This window comes from Pempheris klunzingeri, chromosome 10 (genome assembly GCF_042242105.1).
Source record: "Pempheris klunzingeri isolate RE-2024b chromosome 10, fPemKlu1.hap1, whole genome shotgun sequence".
Lineage (NCBI taxonomy): Eukaryota > Metazoa > Chordata > Actinopteri > Acropomatiformes > Pempheridae > Pempheris > Pempheris klunzingeri.
Genome location: NC_092021.1, coordinates 25,169,104 through 25,190,750, shown reverse-complemented (window position 1 = coordinate 25,190,750; position 21,647 = coordinate 25,169,104). Strand labels below are relative to the sequence as shown.

At 43.6% G+C, this 21,647-nt stretch overlaps 1 protein-coding gene across 1 annotated transcript in view; it reads right to left on the bottom strand.

Moving 5' to 3' along the window:
* The window catches only part of zmym2 (zinc finger, MYM-type 2), a 33,962-nt gene extending 17,647 nt beyond the window's left edge, over positions 1-16,315 (bottom strand). The window contains exons 1-7 of the mRNA XM_070838348.1: positions 16,235-16,315; positions 9,244-9,966; positions 8,651-8,819; positions 4,842-4,996; positions 4,465-4,613; positions 3,545-3,707; positions 1,677-1,889 (exon numbers count right to left, since the gene is read on the bottom strand). Of these exons, the coding sequence (XP_070694449.1) occupies positions 1,677-1,889; positions 3,545-3,707; positions 4,465-4,613; positions 4,842-4,996; positions 8,651-8,819; positions 9,244-9,951 (1,557 nt within the window). The 5' untranslated portion in view covers positions 9,952-9,966; positions 16,235-16,315. The remainder of the gene's footprint in view (positions 1-1,676; positions 1,890-3,544; positions 3,708-4,464; positions 4,614-4,841; positions 4,997-8,650; positions 8,820-9,243; positions 9,967-16,234) is intronic.
* Between the last annotated feature and the right edge of the window lie 5,332 nt (positions 16,316-21,647).

Below are 21,647 nucleotides of genomic sequence, written 5' to 3'. Positions count from 1 at the left end.
GGTCGTCCATGGTGTTAAAAACCCTCTGACCGGCTGACATCTGGCCTTAGAAAATAATACTAATGTGCTGCTGGAAATATACAATTGAAAGTCTGCATAGGGGGCTTTTATTTTGTAAACTGAGCTGATTCTCTTTGCTGACTTCCTGCCCGCCTCATCTGCTCTGTGCTGTTTTGGCTTCCGGCAGAAACAGACCAGACGTAAATCGTTAATTAAGCTTCCAGTAGGAATTAAAGTGAAAACTAGAGCGGGATCACGATGTTATATGATCATTAGTGGAGGAAACAGCACAAATGTCCTGTGTTGCCAATAGTCTGCATGTCTGATCGAAGATCCTCGCACGCACGCAGTGGTCATCGCAGACTTATTATCACTGTGAGCAGCAGCAGAATTAGTCCAGGAAATCTATTTCTGCATTAGTTGATCTGTTGTCAGACGTGGCACCATTTTTATTTATTTCTTCCTAAGAAGTGTAAGTGAGAGGATGAAATTATACCTCAGGAGGAAAAATAAGGTAATTTACCTCAGAGTGCAAAACTGTAATTATTGAATTGATTTTTGTTCTTCAAAAATTGATTTAAACCTGAGAGGCAAACAGAAATTAAAGTCCGTCTCCTGTCTCCTGCTGTCGGAGTTGTGTTTTTTTCCATTTAGGGGAACTGGTGATTTTTGTTCTTTTTAATACAAAATGACACAGCTGGTCAGAGCTACTGAAGAAAAGAAGCCCAATGGAGGCGACTTTTCTCCATCGGTTGCAGAACAAGCAAACATTTTTACAAACCGACTCATTACTGGACACAATGGCTGTCTGACGAACACCAGCTCACAGCTGCCGTTTGAATTTTACACCACTGAGATGAAACAGAACCCCCGTAGTTTCTCGCACTTATTAGTGGGATGACCAATGTGCTGCTGTTGCCCAGCAACAAATACAATCCCGACCTCTAGCGACACAATTAAATCACACGTCTTCAGTAAAAACAGAATTACAGGAGGTTTTAATGAGGTCCGGGGTGGCGCACGCTCGCCGTGAACCTAACTACACACATATCCACGTAAGTGATATCGCAGGTGGAAATAAAGTTAGTGGTCCACGTCGTATTAAAGTCTAAATCATCATTTGGGGCTTCCCAGTGCTCACATCTACACAACTTGGCACAAATCCATCAGCCATCATCATCAAGAAAAAAGAAATTCACATAATGGACTGGACTCAAACATCCTCGGTCTGTCTCTCTACGTGACAGGTGGGTAACTGCTTCTGCTAAATGAGTTATACATATAAAATGTTGCCTAAAACATAAATAATAGGCAGTGGAACATATGGTTTCATCATCTGAGCAGCCTTTTTGTTTTCTGCACACATTTATGGGTAAACAGATCCATGTTTCCCTCCCAAAAGCTCTCATTCATGCCTCTCTTGGATACGTATTTCCTGACATTAGCATGCAAACAGGTGAGCAACAAGGCTTTAGCTGCTACAAGGAGGAGGAGGAAGAGGAGGAGGAGGAGTCACCATAGCTAAATAAATAGAACAGACTGTTTGACAAGTTTGACAAGGCTGTCAAAGCAGAGCCGTCTTCTTTAAAAGGGATATAAAATGTTTTAATCAACCTCGTACGATCCAATCAGGCAATTTTTAGGTGCCTGAGGGCCGGCGGTTGGTCCTACAGTACCTGTTTGTACTCCCTGATGCAGTTCTGGCAGCAGAAGCGTTTCTGTTGGCCGTCGACCAGCAGGAAGTGGTTGGCTGACGCTCGGCTGGGAAGGTAATCGCCACATTGCTCGCAGCAGTTCATGATCAACCCGTTGGCCCTGCGGTAAACGTTGAAACACGTGTCGCTGCAGATCTTATGGGTCACAGTCTTAAAGCTAACCTCGTGCCGGATCTGGAGACAGAAAAATGCAAAAACAAAAAGGGGGCAGCAAGAGAGTTAATTAGCTTTTCTTTAAAAATGCAAATTCTTCTCATTATTAGAGTAACGTAGCTGTGCAGCACACTTGGTTTAACAGTGCAGAAGAAACCAACGGTGTGAGAATGGAGGCTTCTACCTGAACTCATCCAAAATCAGTAAGTACATATAGATAGATGGATATAATCTGAGCATAAACACACACAATATCAATCAAGGACTTGTCCAAGTAGCCATTTTAATTCATCAGACTCCTCTGGCAGCTGGTGAGCATGACAGCCCGTTTTAAATGTTTTTATGTTTATACGTCCGTGTTATGTACTTGGAAATCATCTTAGCGTAGTTTGGCAGGGGCGTTGCTGTCGCTTTTATATGCAAATGAAAAAAAAAAAAAAAAAAAGAGGCATAAATAATGCAAATGATGTTAAGGTGTCACAAATGCAGACAGTGGCGGTTGCTAGGTGACAGTAGCACTGGTTAGCGGCGGCACAGAGACGGTGATGCAGGTGACAGAACAACCGCACGGCCTCCTGAACACTGAATGTCTGAGCTAGAGGACACCGGGATGAAAGCCTCACCGAGCTCACCAGTAACGGGACGGTTTGTTTAGTTTATTTTGGATACCTTGAACGTTCAAACATCATCAAGGCCGTAAATCTGTGGAGTGATTTGCCAGGAAAACTTAAAATCAGGAGCAGATTGGGATGTTTTGAACGGGCTTGTAAGAACTGCATCCGAGTGTTTGTACAGTAGGATAGTATGTCTGAAAACAGGGCGTTTATTATCCAAGTTTGTTCAGATGTAGATTATGTGTTTGCTGTTATGGACAGACCCAGACGTGCGTTTAGTTTTTAATTAGATCTGTGTGGACAGTGAGGCCACATTGTGAATACCGTCAATAAGTTGTTGAGTTTATCGTATTATTGTTTTAGATAAATCGCTTTGTTATTCTTGCCATGACAGATCTGATGGCTTGACTCCTCCCCAACGGGGACGACAATGGAAATAAGCCTCCGGGCTTTTGTGTGTCATCATGACCTTTTATCTGTTATGTCATTGCTCGACTGAAAAAAGGTTCACGCACACCTTAAGTTACATGTGGACAGGTGGGTCCAAATGTAAAAGCAAGAGAGGAAGAAAGAAAACTCCTGCACGCTGTCATCTTAACTGCAAAAACCTGCATGTGAGAGGACAGTGAGCGAGGGTTTTCTTTCCTCCTCTCATGTTAACGCTCATTGTGTTTTCTTTTAAATGAAAATTTGCTAATAAAAAAAAAAAAAAAACAGCTAAGAAAAGCCTGAATGTGAGGTGGGAGGAGCTAAAATCTCTGATTCAGACTGTTTGCGTCTGTGGTGACCGTGGACACTGGGGCTGAAGGCCGGCTAAACGGATGGAAAAAAGATAGAAAGACTGAACAAGTGAACAGTGACGACACGCAAAGAACAAGACAGAGATGAATATTAGGGGCTCGATACCTTAATTACCGATCGATTACCTTACCGTAAATAAATCCAGTGCCAAGTCGGCCTGCACCAAACAGAAGTATGCAAACAGCACCTCACAGAGCACCGCCGGCTGTTTTCACAGGGTTAACAATGACAGGTAAACAGTCAGGTATCAGTCAGACTGACCTCTGTGAGCTTGCCGCAGACAGTACATTTGGTTTTGAGGCCCGATTTGGGCGGGTTTTGCTTGTTCTCGTATGCACCGAGGCAGCCCGTGCTGCAGAACTCCTGGAAAGACTCGCTGGAATCGACCTGGGCCACGATGGTGCCCTTCATGTTCGTGATGTCCCTGAAAAACAAGCACATCACACCGCAGCGATGAAATAACATCGATGGAAAGAGTGTGTCAGTAAGTAGGAAGAATAAAAGCATGCCTCATATTATGTGCAGGACTTAAAAAGTCAACTAATATTTGGGACGAACACAAAACTGCTGGAAGTTCACACAATAAAAGAAGTTTTCCTTTAATTGAAACTCAGATTTAATCAAATTTGATTGTTACAACCCCGCAATTTACAACCCTACTTTTGAAAACGGATATAACGATATCAAAAATGATAAAGTAAAAAGTAATTTATCACGATTGGAGAAAAAAAACAAAAACTAGAATAGTCCACTGAGAGTGTAGATGTCTGCCAGGTGATCTCTGCTACACCTAAGTGTAACCTAACATGAACCTACAACCACTCCAAGCTTTTCAAAATATTCAAAATGACAGTCCAGAGGTGGACGTAGCTTCCATGATTTGTGGACCGCCATTTGGGAGCCTCAAGTTTGACATTTTGACCGCCACCATCTTGGTTTTCCTGGAGCCAGAAGTTATATTCATCCAATGAAGACTCGCCTCTGATTGGTGAGCGAACCCACTGTTATCCATCTTCCTCTAAATGGACCATAATTGACTAAAAGAACATCCTGCTGTGCTGAAGAAGACTGTAAACTAGAGACTGAGAGCAGAAACTCATCAGGAAAATGTTCACTGAGCTGATAAATCATTTCCTCATTGACTTCCATCCAATCGGACTTCTCTCTGAGAAAAGACTCACTTTTTGCACATGGTGCAGCTCTTCTTGGGGGCGGGTTTGTGTGAGAAGGCAGACAGACAGGTGGTGGAGCAAAACAGGTGTGTGGATCCTTTACGCTGGTAGGCCGTTTGGCCTTTCTTCAGAGGCTTTTTACAGTTAGCACAGGTCACCTGGGATGAACACACACACACAACAGCGATTAACCCGCAGTGCAGTTTTACAACAACAATAAGTGATCTATGACCTTACAGTGTTTGCCGCCGTGTATCATTCATGAACAACCACTGCAGATAAGTTTTAGTGCCTTCCATCCATCTTCCCTCCAAACAGTTTCAACTTAAAACAAACAAGACATAAAATAAAATGGTGTTTTCCTGTCCAGGAGCAGAGCTGCTCACCTTGACCGTCCTGGGCTGCGGCTGGGAGCCTGAGGAGGAAGTAGACGAGGAAGACTGGCCTGGAGGTTTGGGCAGCGAGGTGGCTGGTGATGGAGAGTCGACCCCCGTCTGTTTTTGGTTGCGAGGGACTGAAGCTGACTGGGAGATCCACGAGTCTGGAGGGGGGGGGGGAAAGGGAAATCAATCAATTAATTAATTAATTACATTTCTGAGTTGACAATAAAAACAATTAATGTAATTTTATTTGAAGAATTCAGTTTGTTCAGTTACTCTCCTCCAAAACGACACTTACAGATGCTCTAGCGGTAAAATAATCGTATCACACAGCACTTAAGACATGTAGCCAACATTAGCGGCTGACTGGGAATCAAAAACACACATCAACACTGATAATTGGAGTGTCATTACTGAAGGATCAACATTTTCAGTACTCTGATTATTAGTGATTCTTGAACATTTTAATAAAAAGTTCTCCATGTTTTTATCTTTATCCAATTCTTAAAGCTGACCTCACTACTCCATGTGGATAACCCCGAGCATACAGCGTTACACCGAGGCGCCACAAGCGACAAAACCAGTTTGGCTGACTTGTTCTCTGATGGACTGCAAGCAACGCAGGGCTGCACCATGCTTTTTCTAATCAAGTCACTTTTTAAAAGCGGCATGATGGACGAGGAACAGACGATTTGTGAAGTTGTCTGTACGATACCTTCGCATTTCACTACAGAAAGCTGAATACGTTCAGCAGCTGGCAGGAGGGAAGTCACAGAGAGCCGATATCGATAACAACAACAACAACCTGCTGCTGGCTGGATTGGCTCATTTCCAGTATCTCTTATCTTATGTGGCTCAACGTTGCCATCATGCACACTTCACTGGCTACACCTGCTTAAATGTTTAGTTTCAGCCTTAATATTAAACCATGAAGTCTTCCCAGAAGAGCGGAGCGAGCTGTTTGTGGGCGTCCACACACTTTTGGTCATACAGAGTTTTTTAGACTTTTATTTTATTCATTAAACAACCATGTCCTCCTCAACATCAGACACAAGGACATGTCCTACCTTCCCTGCAATCTTTTCATAATAACATTTTTTAATCTATTTATTTCTGCCTTTATTGGACAGATGATGGTACAGAAGCAGGCAGAAAAGACGAGGCATCAAAAGGTCCCCAGCTGGAATTAAACCAGGGACATTTGCAGGTATGTGGTACGCGCCTGATGAAATATCAATTTTTGCGGTTGTTTTGTCAAAATCCTCCCACAATCCTGGTAAAACTGACAACCAGGGAATTGCATTATACACGCCGTTAACACCACCAAGCCATCTGGCTCAAAGTAACACAGCTTCACACTTGTTGCATCTGCAGCCAAATCATGGTTTGTGTGTTTTTTCTTTTTGTTTTTTTTGTGGTTGTAAGACTGGAACATGCTGTGCAACAAGAGGCAGCTGCTACAACTGATGTGATTCTGATGTACTGGCATAAAACTATGATTTATCCACACTCCTCCACGTCCAGTTTCAGGAAAGAGAATCACAGCAGTCAACAGCACCATCTGGAGTTTGTGTGGAGCTACACAGGAACGTAAAACTGTCCCACGCAGAGTCCCAGTGTACTTAAAGGCCACGGAGTCTCGGAGGGCTCAGGGCTTTCACAAGATGCTCTCCAAATGTCCAAAGGGTATTCATCACGCTGACCCCTCACACTCCGCTCAAAGATCCTGCTCGGCACACAGGTGGTGTTTATTAACGTCTGCGAGGGTTCGGAGGGCGAACGCTGGAATTCCTTTAAATGAATTATGATCCGATCTCTCTCTTATACCCTCCACCTTCCTCTGGATCTGAACGTCAGCTCTGCTTGTAGTGCAGGAAAAGGAAAGTTGTCTTCTTTTTTTTTTTGACAGAGTTTAGACTGACAGGCGAGGTGAGATTGCAGCAAGAGAAAATAACCCTGTTCCCCGCCTGAAGGCGTCCCCTGTCAAGACTTCTTGTACACAAAACTGTTAAGCCAGGCGCACACTACAGGATCCTGACAATCTGCTCTGGTTCCTCGGTCGGTACCGATGTTCGGCCCAGATTATCTGGTAACGTGAGGGATTTACAGATCCAGCGTTAAACCTCCAGACCTGCTAACAGACTCACAGGGGGGGGGCGTTCTGATAGATATTTAGGATTCACAATCTGGATAATCAATCGATCGCCAATTCACAACAGCGTTATCTCAAGACACTTTCCATAAAGAGCAGGTCAGACCAAACTCTTTAATTAGAGAGAGACCAAAGATTCAGGAATTCAACATTAAGGATTCAAGAATCCCCACATGAGCAGCATCAGATATTATATCAGGAAACAATAGCAGGAAAAACTCCCCTTTAATGGGAAGAAACCTGGAACAGAACCAGGCTCAGAGGTGGGGGGGGCGGCTTTCTGTCGGGCTCCCCGGATGTAATAACGTCACTACTTTCCAAGCTGGACCACAACAGCCAATGAGAGAGAGAGTCTACAAGGAGACGGAGGTCCTGGAGCAGCTGGTGGTCCTGCCAAGCACAGCAAACAGCAAACATCCTTACCCTTGAGGCTAAAACGTTAGCTAGCATTAGCATACTACTGCTGACAGACATTAAAACTCACCTGTCGTTTTATCTGACCATGTTCTCACCTACACTTGTTTAGCTTTCCGTTTTTGCTTTTTCTCATAGCAAGTTGCACCACGTCAGGCTCCATTTTGTTTACATCCATGTGAGATCATGTGAGGTCGTCCATTGCGCCCGCCGGCATGATAACTTTGATGATATCCTGTGGTGTGTGTGATGCTTATTTTCAGATCTTGCAGTGTGGGCATGTTTGAGATTAGAGAGAGGAACATGTGTGAAGTTTCTGCTTGTGTGTGTGTGTGTGTGACGCAACCAGATCTCAAAAATCAGTCAGGACTGTGAAGCTCCTGAAGGGGGAAGCTTGTGATGAGAACCAAGAACTCGTTCCACCTGAGAATTGTCTTATGAAAATCATTCACCTCCAAGATCATCGATTCCTTTTTCTGACAGTTGTGCATTGCAAAACCAAGACGTTATTCAGTTTTACATTTGTTTTCCAAGTTATATCCTTTAAGAAAAGGAGCACTGATTTATTTCCACGTGTTATTAGGCAGATATGGTGGCCTCACGAGCTCAGAGATGAAAACATAAGTTGTGGATAACTTCTATTTTAAAGGCTCAACAGAATATATTTGAGAATATACGGACGCCGCCGTTTCAGTTTTTCATCTAAAAAACTAATTACTCAGCCACTATTGATGCACTTAGAATTTCAATACGTTTCAAAAAAGCCGAGCATCTTTCAAACCTTGAAAATACCACTTTAAAATTCAAGCATTTTCAAGGATTTCCAGCATTTTGTCTCAGATCTTTAAGGCCAAAATCAGCTGATGCATAAGTTTGGTCACAATCACAACAGTTCACCTGTGAGAACGCACCACGATACATTTCTTTCTCACCGAGTAACGCTGCATTCGCATGGATTCAGATGAGAGCAGGACGGTAAACTCTGGCAGAGCATTGCCAAGTTGAAATATTTAAATTTTTTTGCCATCCTCCACAACAGAATTTACAACCAGATGTGACGTAGCTCCCTCACATAAGGAGAAAACATGCAATGAAGCATAATGTACCATATAGTGCTATAATATAATATAATAGAACTCTTTGTAAACAGCACCATGTCACCAAAGCTTTGTTCTGCCGTCCTGTTTCATCTCCCCGTGCTTTACCGTCTGCCTGAGCCCATGTGAATGTGGTTTAATTCGTTCATTACCTGCTCTGTTGTGCGTCCCCGTGTCTCCGTTCTGCACCAGCTGGCCCAGGGGGCCTGAACCCCGCCCGGGGTTGAAGGAGGCTGTTGGTCGACCAGGTGGGGTGTCAGGATTCAGGCTGAACGCACTGCTGATCTGCAGACCGTTCTCCTCTGCCTGGCCTTCACCTGACTGGACAGACAAGTGGCTTCGGTTAGTTTTCCTCCATAGTGGCAAAACATCAGGTGATAATGAACATCTTTGGTTTCTGGGGTTTGGGTGGACGCCGTGCTGTCTGCGGAGTATTACACCTGCGACGAATCCAGCCTCGTCTCACTGTGAGCTGCCAGTTCAACTTGGATGAATAAATATTGGAGTAGCATATGCGCTCTACGCAGAGTCAGTACAAAGATATCATTATCCAGTTTGCCAAGAATAAACCTGCAATGCCAAAGAGAACACCTGCTTTCACCAGCAGACAACATCAGAGGAACCAACTTTTCCTGGAACCAATTAAAAAGCAAGTAAATAAACAACATGTAACTTTAAGAAAACAAACACAAACAGAGTAGAGGTGAAGCAGCAGATACGTAAAATCAGTTCTGGTGATGCTCACCGCCGTCACCGCCATCACCCGGCCCTGCAGTGATGTCACCGAGGTTATCATCAGGTTCATGTCTGCCTGGTCGTCCACTGGAGGTGGCGGACTGCTTGCTGCAGAAACGGCGGAGTTTCCTTTCTGGCTACTGGAGCCCAGTGTGGTGACACTGGCGATCCGGATCTCTGAATCCGGCTCGGTGCTGCTGAGTGCACCAGGCGAGTGGGACGCAGAGGAGCCTCCGGGGTGCGCTGGCGACGAGGAGGAAGTGTCTTTCTGTTCAGCGTCCTCTTCATCATCAATGACAATAGGCTCTGCTACCGTGGTTGGAGGTTTAGGGGGTGCCGCCGCCGCCGCCGTCGTCGTCGATGTGCTGGAAGACGCAGGAGATGTGGGGGTCTTGGTGGGCATCGCTGCCGTGGACATGTCTACAGTTGCCACGGCAGCAGCTGGCTCTGAGCAGTCTGTGCTGGGCGTGTCTTGGGAAAGGGTTGTGGCAGAAGGCTGGGGATCCTCCTCCCCTACGAGAACCACATCGTCGTCGTCATTGTCCTCCGCGCCACGCTCCCTGGTGGCGCCATCCTCGGTTACCATGGAAACTGCCTCCCCGGCGTCCTCAGAGGGGGGCGTGGCCTGTTGCTGGGGGGAGGGAGTGGCATCCATGGGCTCCACCCGCTCCCCTGCCTCTTCTGCTACGGCAGGGCTTGGTTCTGACTCCCCGTCCATCGCTAAGGCAACCACCTGGCAACGCAAACAAAAGGCTGTTAGGGGACAATTAGGTGACGCCAGCAGCGGTGGTTGGTTTTATGGTGGCCGACAGCTGTTCAGGTGGCGTCAGGTATCCCCCAAGAGACGAGCCCTCCCCCACATGGCCTCGTCTGGTCTGGTGAAGACTCACTGCCATTGTTAGCTACCAACTTTTCTATGTATGTGGCTGGTTCACCCAATATCTTATCAATACCCTCTATAAGTAGCTGGGTTTTATTTGTCTAAAGGTTTCAGATATTTATATATATTTATTTTAAATGTATCCCCATCAGTCTGCTCCAGCTTTTAAAAACTCACTTGTACAAGCTGGTATTTTAAAACGTTTTGCTAAATTCCTTTAAATTTTATTTGTCTTTGTTTATTTGTTTCCTTTAGTGTCCCTGTTTCAGTTCTTATATTGCTTTTTAATAGCTGTTATTGCTGCTTGTTTATGTATTTTGTTAATTTATTATGATCTGTGCAGCACTTTGAGGCTGTTGTATGGAAAAGTAATATATAACTTAAGTGTATTATTATTATGATGATTGTATTTGACACCACCTCTGTACAATAATAGCCGTGAAGGAAGTTTTGATTGCAAGAAAAGATGTGCAAGCCTGAAAAGTTAGCTGGGAGAAAGTGTGTAACGTGCACTGATGCAAGTATTATGATTTTTAAACCTTGAGATTTAAAAAAACAAAACAAAAAACATTATTCTTTTGGCCTTTATTTTAGAGATACAGGAAATAGGGGAGATTGAGGGGTATGAACCTGCAACGGTTGCGGTCACGCGCTGTATCGAAGTTTCAAGAAACATGTGGACAGCTATAAAACCACGTACCACTAGATCTGCTTCGGCAATCTGGCTCAAGTGACCCTATAAAAGATCCGTCAAATTCTCATCTTGGCTCACCCTCCCTATGAACCTTTCATTTCAAACGATGAACCCTGATTTATCGGGATGCTCCGCTTCAGGTTGGAGCCAAAATGGACACCGTGGTGATGCTGGGACAGTGAGGAGACCTGTTTTACTGTTCTACTGCTCTGATGTTACAGAGGTCCGCTTAAACAAGAGAGACTAAAGGAGGTGTTACAAAAACAAAACAGCCAAAACTAAACAGTTCTGTCTGATTGAAACACTTTTTCTGAGGCAGTTTTCTTCAGATACGTATCAAATTAACGGGGTTGAAGGGTTTGGAGAGCTCTGAGCTGCTGCTTGTGTTCACCACAGGAAAACACTACGACAGGGGGCAACAGATGTGTCAGTCGAGGAGATGTCTCCATGGCTCAACGTAAACTCCCAAGAGCCGCTATGTGCCTGCCCAGCAACGGGGGGCAACATCCCTCCTCCTCCTCTTCCTCTTCCTCCTCTCTACCCCTCCTTACCCAACTACTCGGACACTCTCCACCTCCTCTCACCTGCTGGCTTTCTCTCCCCTCCCTCCCTCCCTACCTCGGTGTGTCCGTCCACACAGCTTCCCTCTTGTTGCCCTGGGCAACTGGTGAAGCTACACCTTGGTTGCCGTGGCGACGGTAAGGCCCACCACCACCACCACCACCACAGGGACACGGTCTCTGCTCTACATCTGGGTGCTGTCGAGTTGTCCAACAAAATAACTAACCTGTTCGATGCTGAATTAACGAATGTCTGTTCAACGAGGTTCAGCGTTTTAAAAATTTTTTTTAAAAATGTACAAATGTATTTGACGGTGAGTTTTACCAAACGTGGGCCTCTGAAGCATCTCTGTGAATCCAAAAGAGAAGAAACACAATAAAAAATGTGTTGTTGGCTGATTCAGGATCAAATATTATTTAAAGCACTTTTGGGGGATGTCTGCACTCCCTGGTGTTCATCTGTTTCTGTCAAAATCTCCTTTTCATGTAACACAGCGCTGAGGGTGGCTGTGAGCCACACATCGCTGCTGACAGCTGCAGCACAGAAACACACACACACACACACACACACACACACACACACACACACACACACAGATGCAAGCTTGCAAACACACTCATGTAGAGACAATGATCTCTGTGGCTCTACGTTTCCCACCCTTACAGTCACCTTGAACAGGAAGAGCCTGAAAGCACCTGAATGCAGCCTTTAGAGCTAAACAGAGCACCGTCTACACCACAGCGGAAGCTAGGTCACTGCTTTGACATCACTGCGGCGGCCATTTTGGCTCCAGCACAGTGGGGTGCATCCTATAAAAATCACAGTGCCACAGCTACGGTATCCCAGAGGAAACAGATACGCCTTTGGAAGGAGGAAATATCCAGGACTCATTTGCTTTTCCCCACACGTTAGCTTCATGAGTGTCAGTATGGTAGAAGCTAGATATTTTTTTTTTTATTAATGTCAAATGGGTGTCCTTTACGCAGACTCTCCCCCGGTTTGTCCCGGGGGTGCTGCTCTGTCCGACAGGTGACCCTGACGTTCTGACGGGGCTCAGTGAAACACCACATGGTCATAATCTGGGTCACATCTTCCTACGACTGGACGTGATTCATCACAACATGCATCTCCAGATGTGAAGCCTCACAGGCGTGTGTCCACAGCCACGTAGAAAAGAGATCTGCAATACTTATTTTCCAGAATATCCCGTCTTTAAACTATGAGACATGAAAATTAAAACCCGTTTCTGTGCATTTGCTTTGGGTAAATACTGCAGACTTCCTTGGACGCCTTAGTTTATTGCCTCCTGGCTGCTTTTGATCTTAATTTACATGACACTTATGTCAAGACAGCTACGTGGCAAGAGAAGAAAAGAGGGTGAACAAATAACAACAACTACCTCAAATCAAACACAATACTGCTGGCATGATTTAGAAATGTTCAATATTAGTCCCAATTTCCAATTGGTAACTATAGCGACATCATATATCTTATTTTGGAAAGAAAAAACATTATTATCTTTGTTAAAATAAATTAAATGAACACGTTTAAATAAAAGAGACACTTTGGATATGACCAATTTAACGCCAGATAAGTTTCCAATAGATTACTGTTATTAGTTATCTTTGATATCAAGCAAAACAAACAGAAGAATGTATTAAATGCAATGGTGACACCGACAGGATGATTTTTAAAAGGGATATTTGCACAGCAATGCTACAAACTAGGCTCTCAAAGCCAAACACCAAGATGAATCAGCACCTCTAACTTTAAACATCGGTATTACAGCGGGGCTACTGTGGTGTATTATCAGACATTAGTTACGGGTTAAATCTCACATGGAAACAACAATAAGACACTTGAGCCGGGACCACACGTGCAAAAACCAAACAAAAAGGCAATTCAGATGCATATAGAGGAGTTTAATTATTACAATTATCATGTTGCAATGTTATAAAAAATGATAAACTCTGTGTTTGATAGATGTTAGTATGCTAACGTGCTTTAAATTCCTATAAAAGCAGAAAGCAGAAATGTAGGTTACTTTGAGTGTCTTAAAATGTCAATTTCTTGTCTAAAAGTTAGTGCACCTCTGAATAAAAACACTGCTGCATACCGTGTGTGTGTGTGTGTGTGTGTGTGTGTGTGAACACTGCTAAGACCCACTGGACTGAGGAGCAGCACGGAGACCATGTGACAGGAAGCACGGGCCAAAACAATGTGACGTTCAAGATCAATAAGCTGTTCTTGGTTGTTCAAAAGCAGCAAGAGATTCCCAGTCATTCTCCAAAGCTAACTCCAGCTGGTATTTTACACCTAAAAACAACATTATTTGGGTGATATGTGGGGCTGTGACCTATTCGGCCTGAACCGTTCGGTGCAGGATGTTCTGTTTGGGACGTGACCCAAAAACACTAGTGTCAAAGTTTAGTTGAATGATCACAACACACGTGATCCGAACAGTAAGTCTGGGGAGCAAATCCAGCTGGAGCATGCTAATGTAGATGCTAACCAGCGGTTTAGCCAAGTTAGCCTGGTTATCCTGCTGCAGCTACTTTACATTATATTATATATTATTATTATTATTAACGAGCCATAAGTCACCATAAAACAGCTGTCAGCAGGTGATCTGACTCCTTCTTCCACTGCAGCAAAGCTAAAGTGTGTCAGGAATACTCACAACCCAATTAGCCACCACTGGATGTTCAGATTTTCAAAATAAAATACCAAAATGTTATTTTTAACCTCTCTTTTTTGCTTTGCCCTGCTGACAATGCGCCAAACCGTGACCCCAAAACAGAGACACACACACCGAACCGTGGATTCTGTGCACCATTACACCCCCTAGTTACAACATCTGCCTGCCAGTGTAGGGTTAATTGGTGACAAAATATTAGAAGAGGACCCAAAGACACCCCCCTCAAAGTCAAGCTGAGCTGCAAAAAAATAAAATGCAACACAGCTTTCTGGTCTGATATTACGCTAACAGAGGGAATCTATGTGCAAAGCACCTCAGTGGAGCTCTGAGAGGGGAAAAAATAGCCTTGTCTAGACTCGGTTTCAGACTGCAATGCAGAGCTAGGAGCCAGCCTGCATTCACGTGGATGAGAGGTAAATGAGGATCCGGCATTAATGAGCTCTGACATGCAACCTTGCTCCCCAACAGCCAGGTGGAAAGAGGCGGTGGGCTGGGCCGGGCCGGGCCAGACCAGACCAGGCTGGGGTGACCCTGCCTCTCCATGCACAAACAGTTAAAACAAAACAAAAACACCACATCATCACCTCACATAGGTGCTCCTCCACCTTTCCAGCACCACCAGCCTTGCACATGAGGCCCAAGTTGACATCATTCCTCCAAACTGGAGACGTGCAGCTGTTTATAACAAATTCAAACCAAACGCCTCAGATTATTATATAAGGCTTATGTCACTGAGAAGTGATGCGTAATGCGCAGCCACCAGAACACCCCCCGAGCCAGCTGATGGGCTAAAATGCAGTCCATTCCGGTTACCTGGCAGCTGAATGCTAAACTAAACCCTGACTATTCTGGGCTGCACACAGCTGATGAGCTTCTCCTGTGAAATGTTGGAAAAACCAGCGCAGGAGGACAGCCTGTACCAGGCGTCCAGGGGTCGCTCCAGTCCCCCCTGGCCGTGCCCTTGATTATCAACACTGGGTACAGCCTCAGCTCGCCACCACGGCACCAAATCCGGTCCAAGGACCCGGTTGCAGCCGTGACTATGCCTCGACCTGATCCGAGCCTCCCTTCCCTTCCCCCCCTCCTCCTCCTCCTCTTCCTCTTCCTCCTCCTCCTCTTCCTTCAGCTGTGATATTTTAAAACAAACTTGGCGATGGAGAGCAGCTCCAAAACTTTAAATCAAGCGCAATAAAGCAGAACCAGCACTACCTGAGCTGCGCAACTCTTCCATAAATAACCCAGGTGAACGGGGGGGTAGGCTGGCCTCCAAGTTGGGATCCAGGAGAAACGTGGTCCAGGGTGTTCCGTTCCGTTCCGTTCCCACCCCTGCCCTTCCTGGCGCAAACAGCCATTGGATTAGCGGCGGATCGAGGGGAGGAGAGCAGACACAGACTGCGCCATTGTTAAAAAACACCGCAAAAAAATAAAATAAAATAAATACCCACAACTTCTGCGCATGAAATAGATGAAAACACGCAAATGTTGCACAGTGTGACACATAAAAACACTAATGGCTGCTTCCACTCCTCCTCTTCTTCTTCCTCTCCGTGCAGTTTATGGTTATTCCCGGCCGGTGCCTCCACAGCAGACCGGCAATGTGGATTAAAAACCCCGATTTTTATGATACCTGTGACGCCGGGGTTTTAATTGGAAAGTTACCCCCGCACGGAGTCCACCCTGGCGCAATCAGCGGGCACTTACACCCGGCCGCCGCTGGGGGCGCCCTCGCGTTACGTATCACATGAACCGTCTCGGTTTGTGTCATGCGGTGGTAAATAACCAGCCCCGAAACAAACCCCCCGCGTCCTGTGTACACCGGCCCCCCTCTGGGCAGTCTAAAACCCAACTATCACCCCAATATCCCCTCAATCAAGACACAATTTGCCCCCCCTCGTCCTCCCTCTTCCTCGGCACTGCCTGCCGTCCGCCATTAGGGAGCCAACTGAACAATACTGTAGACTAGAGGCGGCAGCGGCCACAGCACACACACAGCGGGCGAGAAAACCTGTTAAAATTAACTGTTTATTGGTCCCTAAACGTGTCCTCTCGCCCCGGTGTGGCTCCGGAGAGGCTCCCCGGACGTCCGCCTGACGGCCGAACAAGTTCCCGTAACTTTGGCTGACCAGGCGTGAAACTGTGAAATAAAAACGTCTGTGAAATTCGCTTACCGGAGTAGAGCTGGAAACGGTGTAGCGCCACTTTTGTGCCTTGATATTAATCCCGGGGAGCGCATGCGCACAACGTAGAACTTTCCACTTTCCCGTCCAGAGATCGTCTATTGAGCGGAGGGCGCCGTACGTGCGTGTGACGTAGCACGCAGATGGGGGGGGGGGGGGGGGGGGGGCGTGGCAAGAGCGTTTTATCTTCCTGTATTTATTTAATCAATACATAAATCAATAATAATGATTATAACAACAACAAAAATAATAATAATAGTAAAAATCTAACTTTTTTATTGAATCTCTTTATTTTATATGTAAATTACCACATTCACAAATGTAAATGTTATTCAAATGTACTGTCTAATGATTGATGATATGATTAGGATGAGGGATCAATAAAACGTTATCTGACTTGCTTAGAACAGATTAAAATAGAAATCAAACACTATATTGGGACACAAGTTGGACTGAAACAACACTAAAGTAGAACTGTGTTAAGTTTTAAATATTATTCTTTAATGTCTGTCTATGGTTATAATTTAAATGTGTATAGTTTTGTTTCGTCCTGTGTTTCTTTTATTAAACTGTACATCACGCTAATAAAGGAATATCTTATCACAGTATGTTATATTTGAAGATAATTGTATGACTTAAACATGATGCAATTAAAGACATTAGGCTCAAATGAACAACAGCACTGTGAAGTCATATATTGATATAACTGGTTGATGTAGCTGCATTATATAGTAAATTCTCAGTGGGTTTTATTTGTTTTTGTTTTGGATTATTATTGACCTTTTATGCACAGCGGCCATCTTGAATATTACAGACAGCAGGGAAGCTTGTTATTGCACATTACTTATTAATAAGGCCAAATACAAAGCAAAGACAGCTGTTAAGAGCACCGTGATTAAGGATCTGCAAGATGATTAGAGGAATAATAATCAGAATCAACTTTATTCACCAGGAAGTTTTCCCACAGCCCACACCAACAGACAAACAGGGAAAACAAGAACCACAAAGCTGAATGAAGTAAACACACATTTAAACTTCGGCATAAACATTTAACCTCTATGCACAACGTAAACATACAGATATATTTGTATAAAAGTATGTACATAAAAACTATGACAACAGACGACTGAAGAATCCAAATTTAAAGACAAAAAAACAGATTTTTGTGATTCTGCTGCCCAAAGTTATGATATTTTATCAGACTGATCTTTGTCTTTTCCTTATGGACCATTTTTCTTATTCAGGACTGTAAAAAGTATTCAGGAGGGAAAAAAATCATCCTATGGTTGCATTGGTAGCAGCATGATGAGGGTTCACAACTAAATATTGCAGCAAAACTATGTGTTGTGACTTCTTTTAAATCGGTGAATTATTTTCTGTGAGTTACTTATAAAGCTGCTTTTATACTGAAGTTGTGGAAAGTTGGAAGCTGCAGCCATAAAACCCTCCTTGATCTGTTTCTTATTTAAACAGATGGCAAACATTTTCCTGCTTTTTACACCATGCAGATGGACACGAACAGGAAATGCTGCCTCGATTTAGTGAAATAATGAACAAGCAGCAGCAATAGTAGATCACAGATGTAACCGCACAGCTTTCATGGGTACACAAAGTGCACATTTTTTGGTTCATGCATGTGAAGCGTTTTGTATTGAGTGATTTTTTTTGCTCCGGTTGTATTAAAAATCAATGTGTGTGATCAGTTTTTGTCACGCATGCCTGCATCACCACTTAATATCAGAGCTTCTCTGCTCGCTTTAAAGGATTTTAAGCAGGTTTTTAAAAATCTGCAGAAATAAATGGAAGCCAATGGCTGCCTGGAAGGCCAGAAGAAATACTTGAAATATCTGTAATTATAAACTAAGTATGGAAAATGTGATCAGTAATAATAAACCAGCTAAAAACAGCGGTATGCTCCTTTAAACCGGAAGTCCCTCTCACACGTGCTCACGTTTCTTGTACCCGGAAGTAGAAGCGGAGTGAGACCTCTCGTGTTTTCCGCCTCTCTGACGGCGTCCGTTCGTGTTTCTTAATTTTTTTCGCCGCGCAGGCGCACAAGGCAGCCCCCCCCACCCCCCCCCCCTTCATGATTGCTCCATCAAGAGTCGCCTGGTTGTCAATTAAATTGATCCATTAAGCCGATTTAACCCAACAGACAGACACCAGCCCCGCACGAGCTGTCTGATGACTCACTTTGATCGTGAAAAAAGCCGCAGACGTCGCTGACCAATCAGGAGCGAGGATCCGGGGTGAGAGAGTTCACGCTCTCACGTAATTTCACCCCGAGAGAAACAGAAAAGAACTAATAACCTAATAAAAAACACCAGGAGCCTCATGAAGGACGAAGAAAGAGCTAAAAATACCCTCAAGTTTCATAAAATCATGTAAAGTCGATTATGAGTCACCAGAAGAAGAAGAAAACCCCATGTGGGTGATTTATTTCTTTATTTATTTCTTTATTACATCTGAGTGAGTAAAAGTGGTGATCACGTGTTTAATATGGCGGATCAGGTGAAAACACCGTCAGTGAAAGGAGCCCACGTGTGGCTCCACATTAACCAGGTGGAGCAGTGAGTCCAGAGGATCCATCACAACAGTTCTTCTGCTGGAGGTTTCCACTGAAATACATTAAAATGTGACCCCAGGATGCAGATTTAACCTTTAAGAACCCTTTTTTTTCCTGTTAGTAAAACTATGGAGGATATAAAACAGACTAAAGGAACATTTCTGGACTTAGTTTAGATCTGAAATGTTAAATATGTATCACAGCATCAGCTTTTCCCTAAAATATGGTCAGAACAGGTTAATATAATCTAGGACAGGATTAGACGTGTTAAATTGTTTGAAACTCACCTTTTAATAACAAAAACTATTTAAAAACCTGCTGGTTGTGTTTTAATCAGGCAGACCGCTATTTTGGAAAAGGTCACAGGGTCACATGACCACACCAGGAAGTTCAGTACCTGTCACTGAGGGACTTCAGGAGTTAAATTCAAGGATAAAAGCTGTAAAGGGACATTTCCAGAACATTTAAAAGCTCTGTGAGGATTGATCCTTCTAATATGATCCATCTAATATATAATAATATAATATTAATATCTTAATAATTCTAATATTCTTGATCAATATTTCTCCCAGTGATTCATGTGACTGGTGGTAGACGGTGAGCATCATTAAGGGAACGTGGCCTGAGCGGAACGTTCCCTCAGAACTCTGCTCCGATGGAACCTCGGACGGAACGCGAGTCTCTGATGTCAACATTCTAGAAGGCTGCGTGATGTCACCGTTCTTTAACAGTTGGAACATGGCTTCCGTCGGTCGCTCCAGCCCCGACTCGCCCCTTTTTATGCCCGGGTGTAATTGATTTTCACCGCCCCCCAGGAAGTGCGCCAGGCCTTGGAGCCAATTTTCCACAGAAGGCAAAACCGTGTAATTGGTGCCACGTGATGCCAACTGGGCCCCAAAAAGAGGTTCTTCTCCATAGATTCACTTTGTGTGTTAGTGTTAGCAGATTAAATAATCTTAGGGCGAACAGATCTCACAGGTGGACGCCGCCATCGTGCTCTGTGGGCCGGATAACGGAGAACATCAGGGAACTTTACTAATACAGTGTTGGAGGCTCTGTTCATTCCTATGAAAGCTGCTCAGTGAAGCCAAAAAAGTTTGACTTCCTGGACGTGAAAGTGAAAATGTTGGAGCCTGTTAGCTCTCTGCTAATCTGAATAATAATCTCAATAAAATGAGTCTGCAGCTCTTCTACACTTTCCAGATGTTATTGAACTGAATGGATCAAAGTCTGAGAGTGAAAATAAATCACTTCACGGGTTGGGACTCTCAAAACAAACGTATCCGATGATCTACAGAAGTTTCTTTCACAATGAAACTCTGTGGAAAAGAGTCTTTTGGTGCTCAGCGGCATCATGCGCTGGACGCCATTGTTGTAATTACACGGTTTGACCACGATGGAAAATTGTCTTCCGGGCCTGGAGCTGGTTTGGGATCGGCGTGTAAACTCAGCAGGACCATGTGCAATACCTTCTCTTTTATATTCCCCCGTTTATATAGTTTCTATTTTCATACTTCTTCTTGTCTAAACTTTATCTTTTGTATTATTTTGTACTGAACGCTCTATTTTTGTTGCACACTGCTGCTTTAACGTTATAAATTTCCCCATCATGGGACTAATAAAGTAATATTTTAACTTATCTTAACTTATGTGCTTCTTAAAGGGGTATTCCAACAATTTAGTGTTGCATTTTCATACATTTAAGGAAGTTAAAGACAGAATCGTCTGGAATCAAAGCAGCAGAGGACGATGTTTTCAGTGTGAGTGAAAAACTGGAGCCTACATTTCCCATAATTCAACATGGCAGCATCTTCAGTTATAAGCTGCTCTGCCTGTTAAATGTCTTCGTTTATAAAAGTGAATTCTCAGTTCAGTTTGTTTTTCTCCACAAAACTTTATTTAGCAAAAAAGTAAAAATAAGCACAAAACACAAAAACATATATATATATAAATATAAAAATGATGAAAACTAAATAAATCAATGCAGTGAGAGATAACTGTTAGTTTAAAATAAAATAATTACAGTAAAAACACAAAAATAAATGAAATTAAACAAAATAATAGAATTAGAATAATTAATTAAGGACATACATTAAAAAATTAATCAGACTTTGTAAGAGCAGGAGAGTTAAACATTTAATTAAATTCAATCCAAACTTTTCTCATTAAAATAAAAAAGTTAACAACATAGTTTAGAGAAATGTTACAAATGACATCTCTAATAATAAAGCAGTGAGTAACATTAAGGGATAATCTGATTTATTTAATGTCGAACTGTTAAATGTGACACTGACAGAATAAAATAATGGATGTTTTATCAGGATGCTCACAGAAACAACATCCACATGTTTTACAAATCACTGGATAGATTTAGTTTAAAACTTTGTTAGAAATACAAAATGTTTGTGGACAAAGCTGTGTTTTAGTCTCCGAGCTAAAATAACCAAGATAAATATGATCAGTTTATAAGATGTGATGAATTTTTATTGATTAAACCAGCGATAGCACACAAACAGGTCCAACCAAAAAGCTCCAAACACCTTCATTGTTAAAATTGTTGTAATAATCCTTTAATTTAACAGCATCAGGCAGCCTTTTCTTGCACACTGAGCACTTTTACTTCCTCTGACTGCTGTTTTCTCTGACAAATCGTTCTGTTTTGTGTTTCTCCTCTGAGCCGAGTCCAGCCGTCCTCGGCTTTCTCCCTCCTGGGGGGAGGCGAGATGCGTTTAAGAGCCCTTTGAAGGTTTTTACGACCTCCTCGGCCGCAGAGTTTGGATTTTTCTGCCCTTTTCGGCTGCGTTCATGTGCACAACTAAACTCCAGAACTGTTCAGTA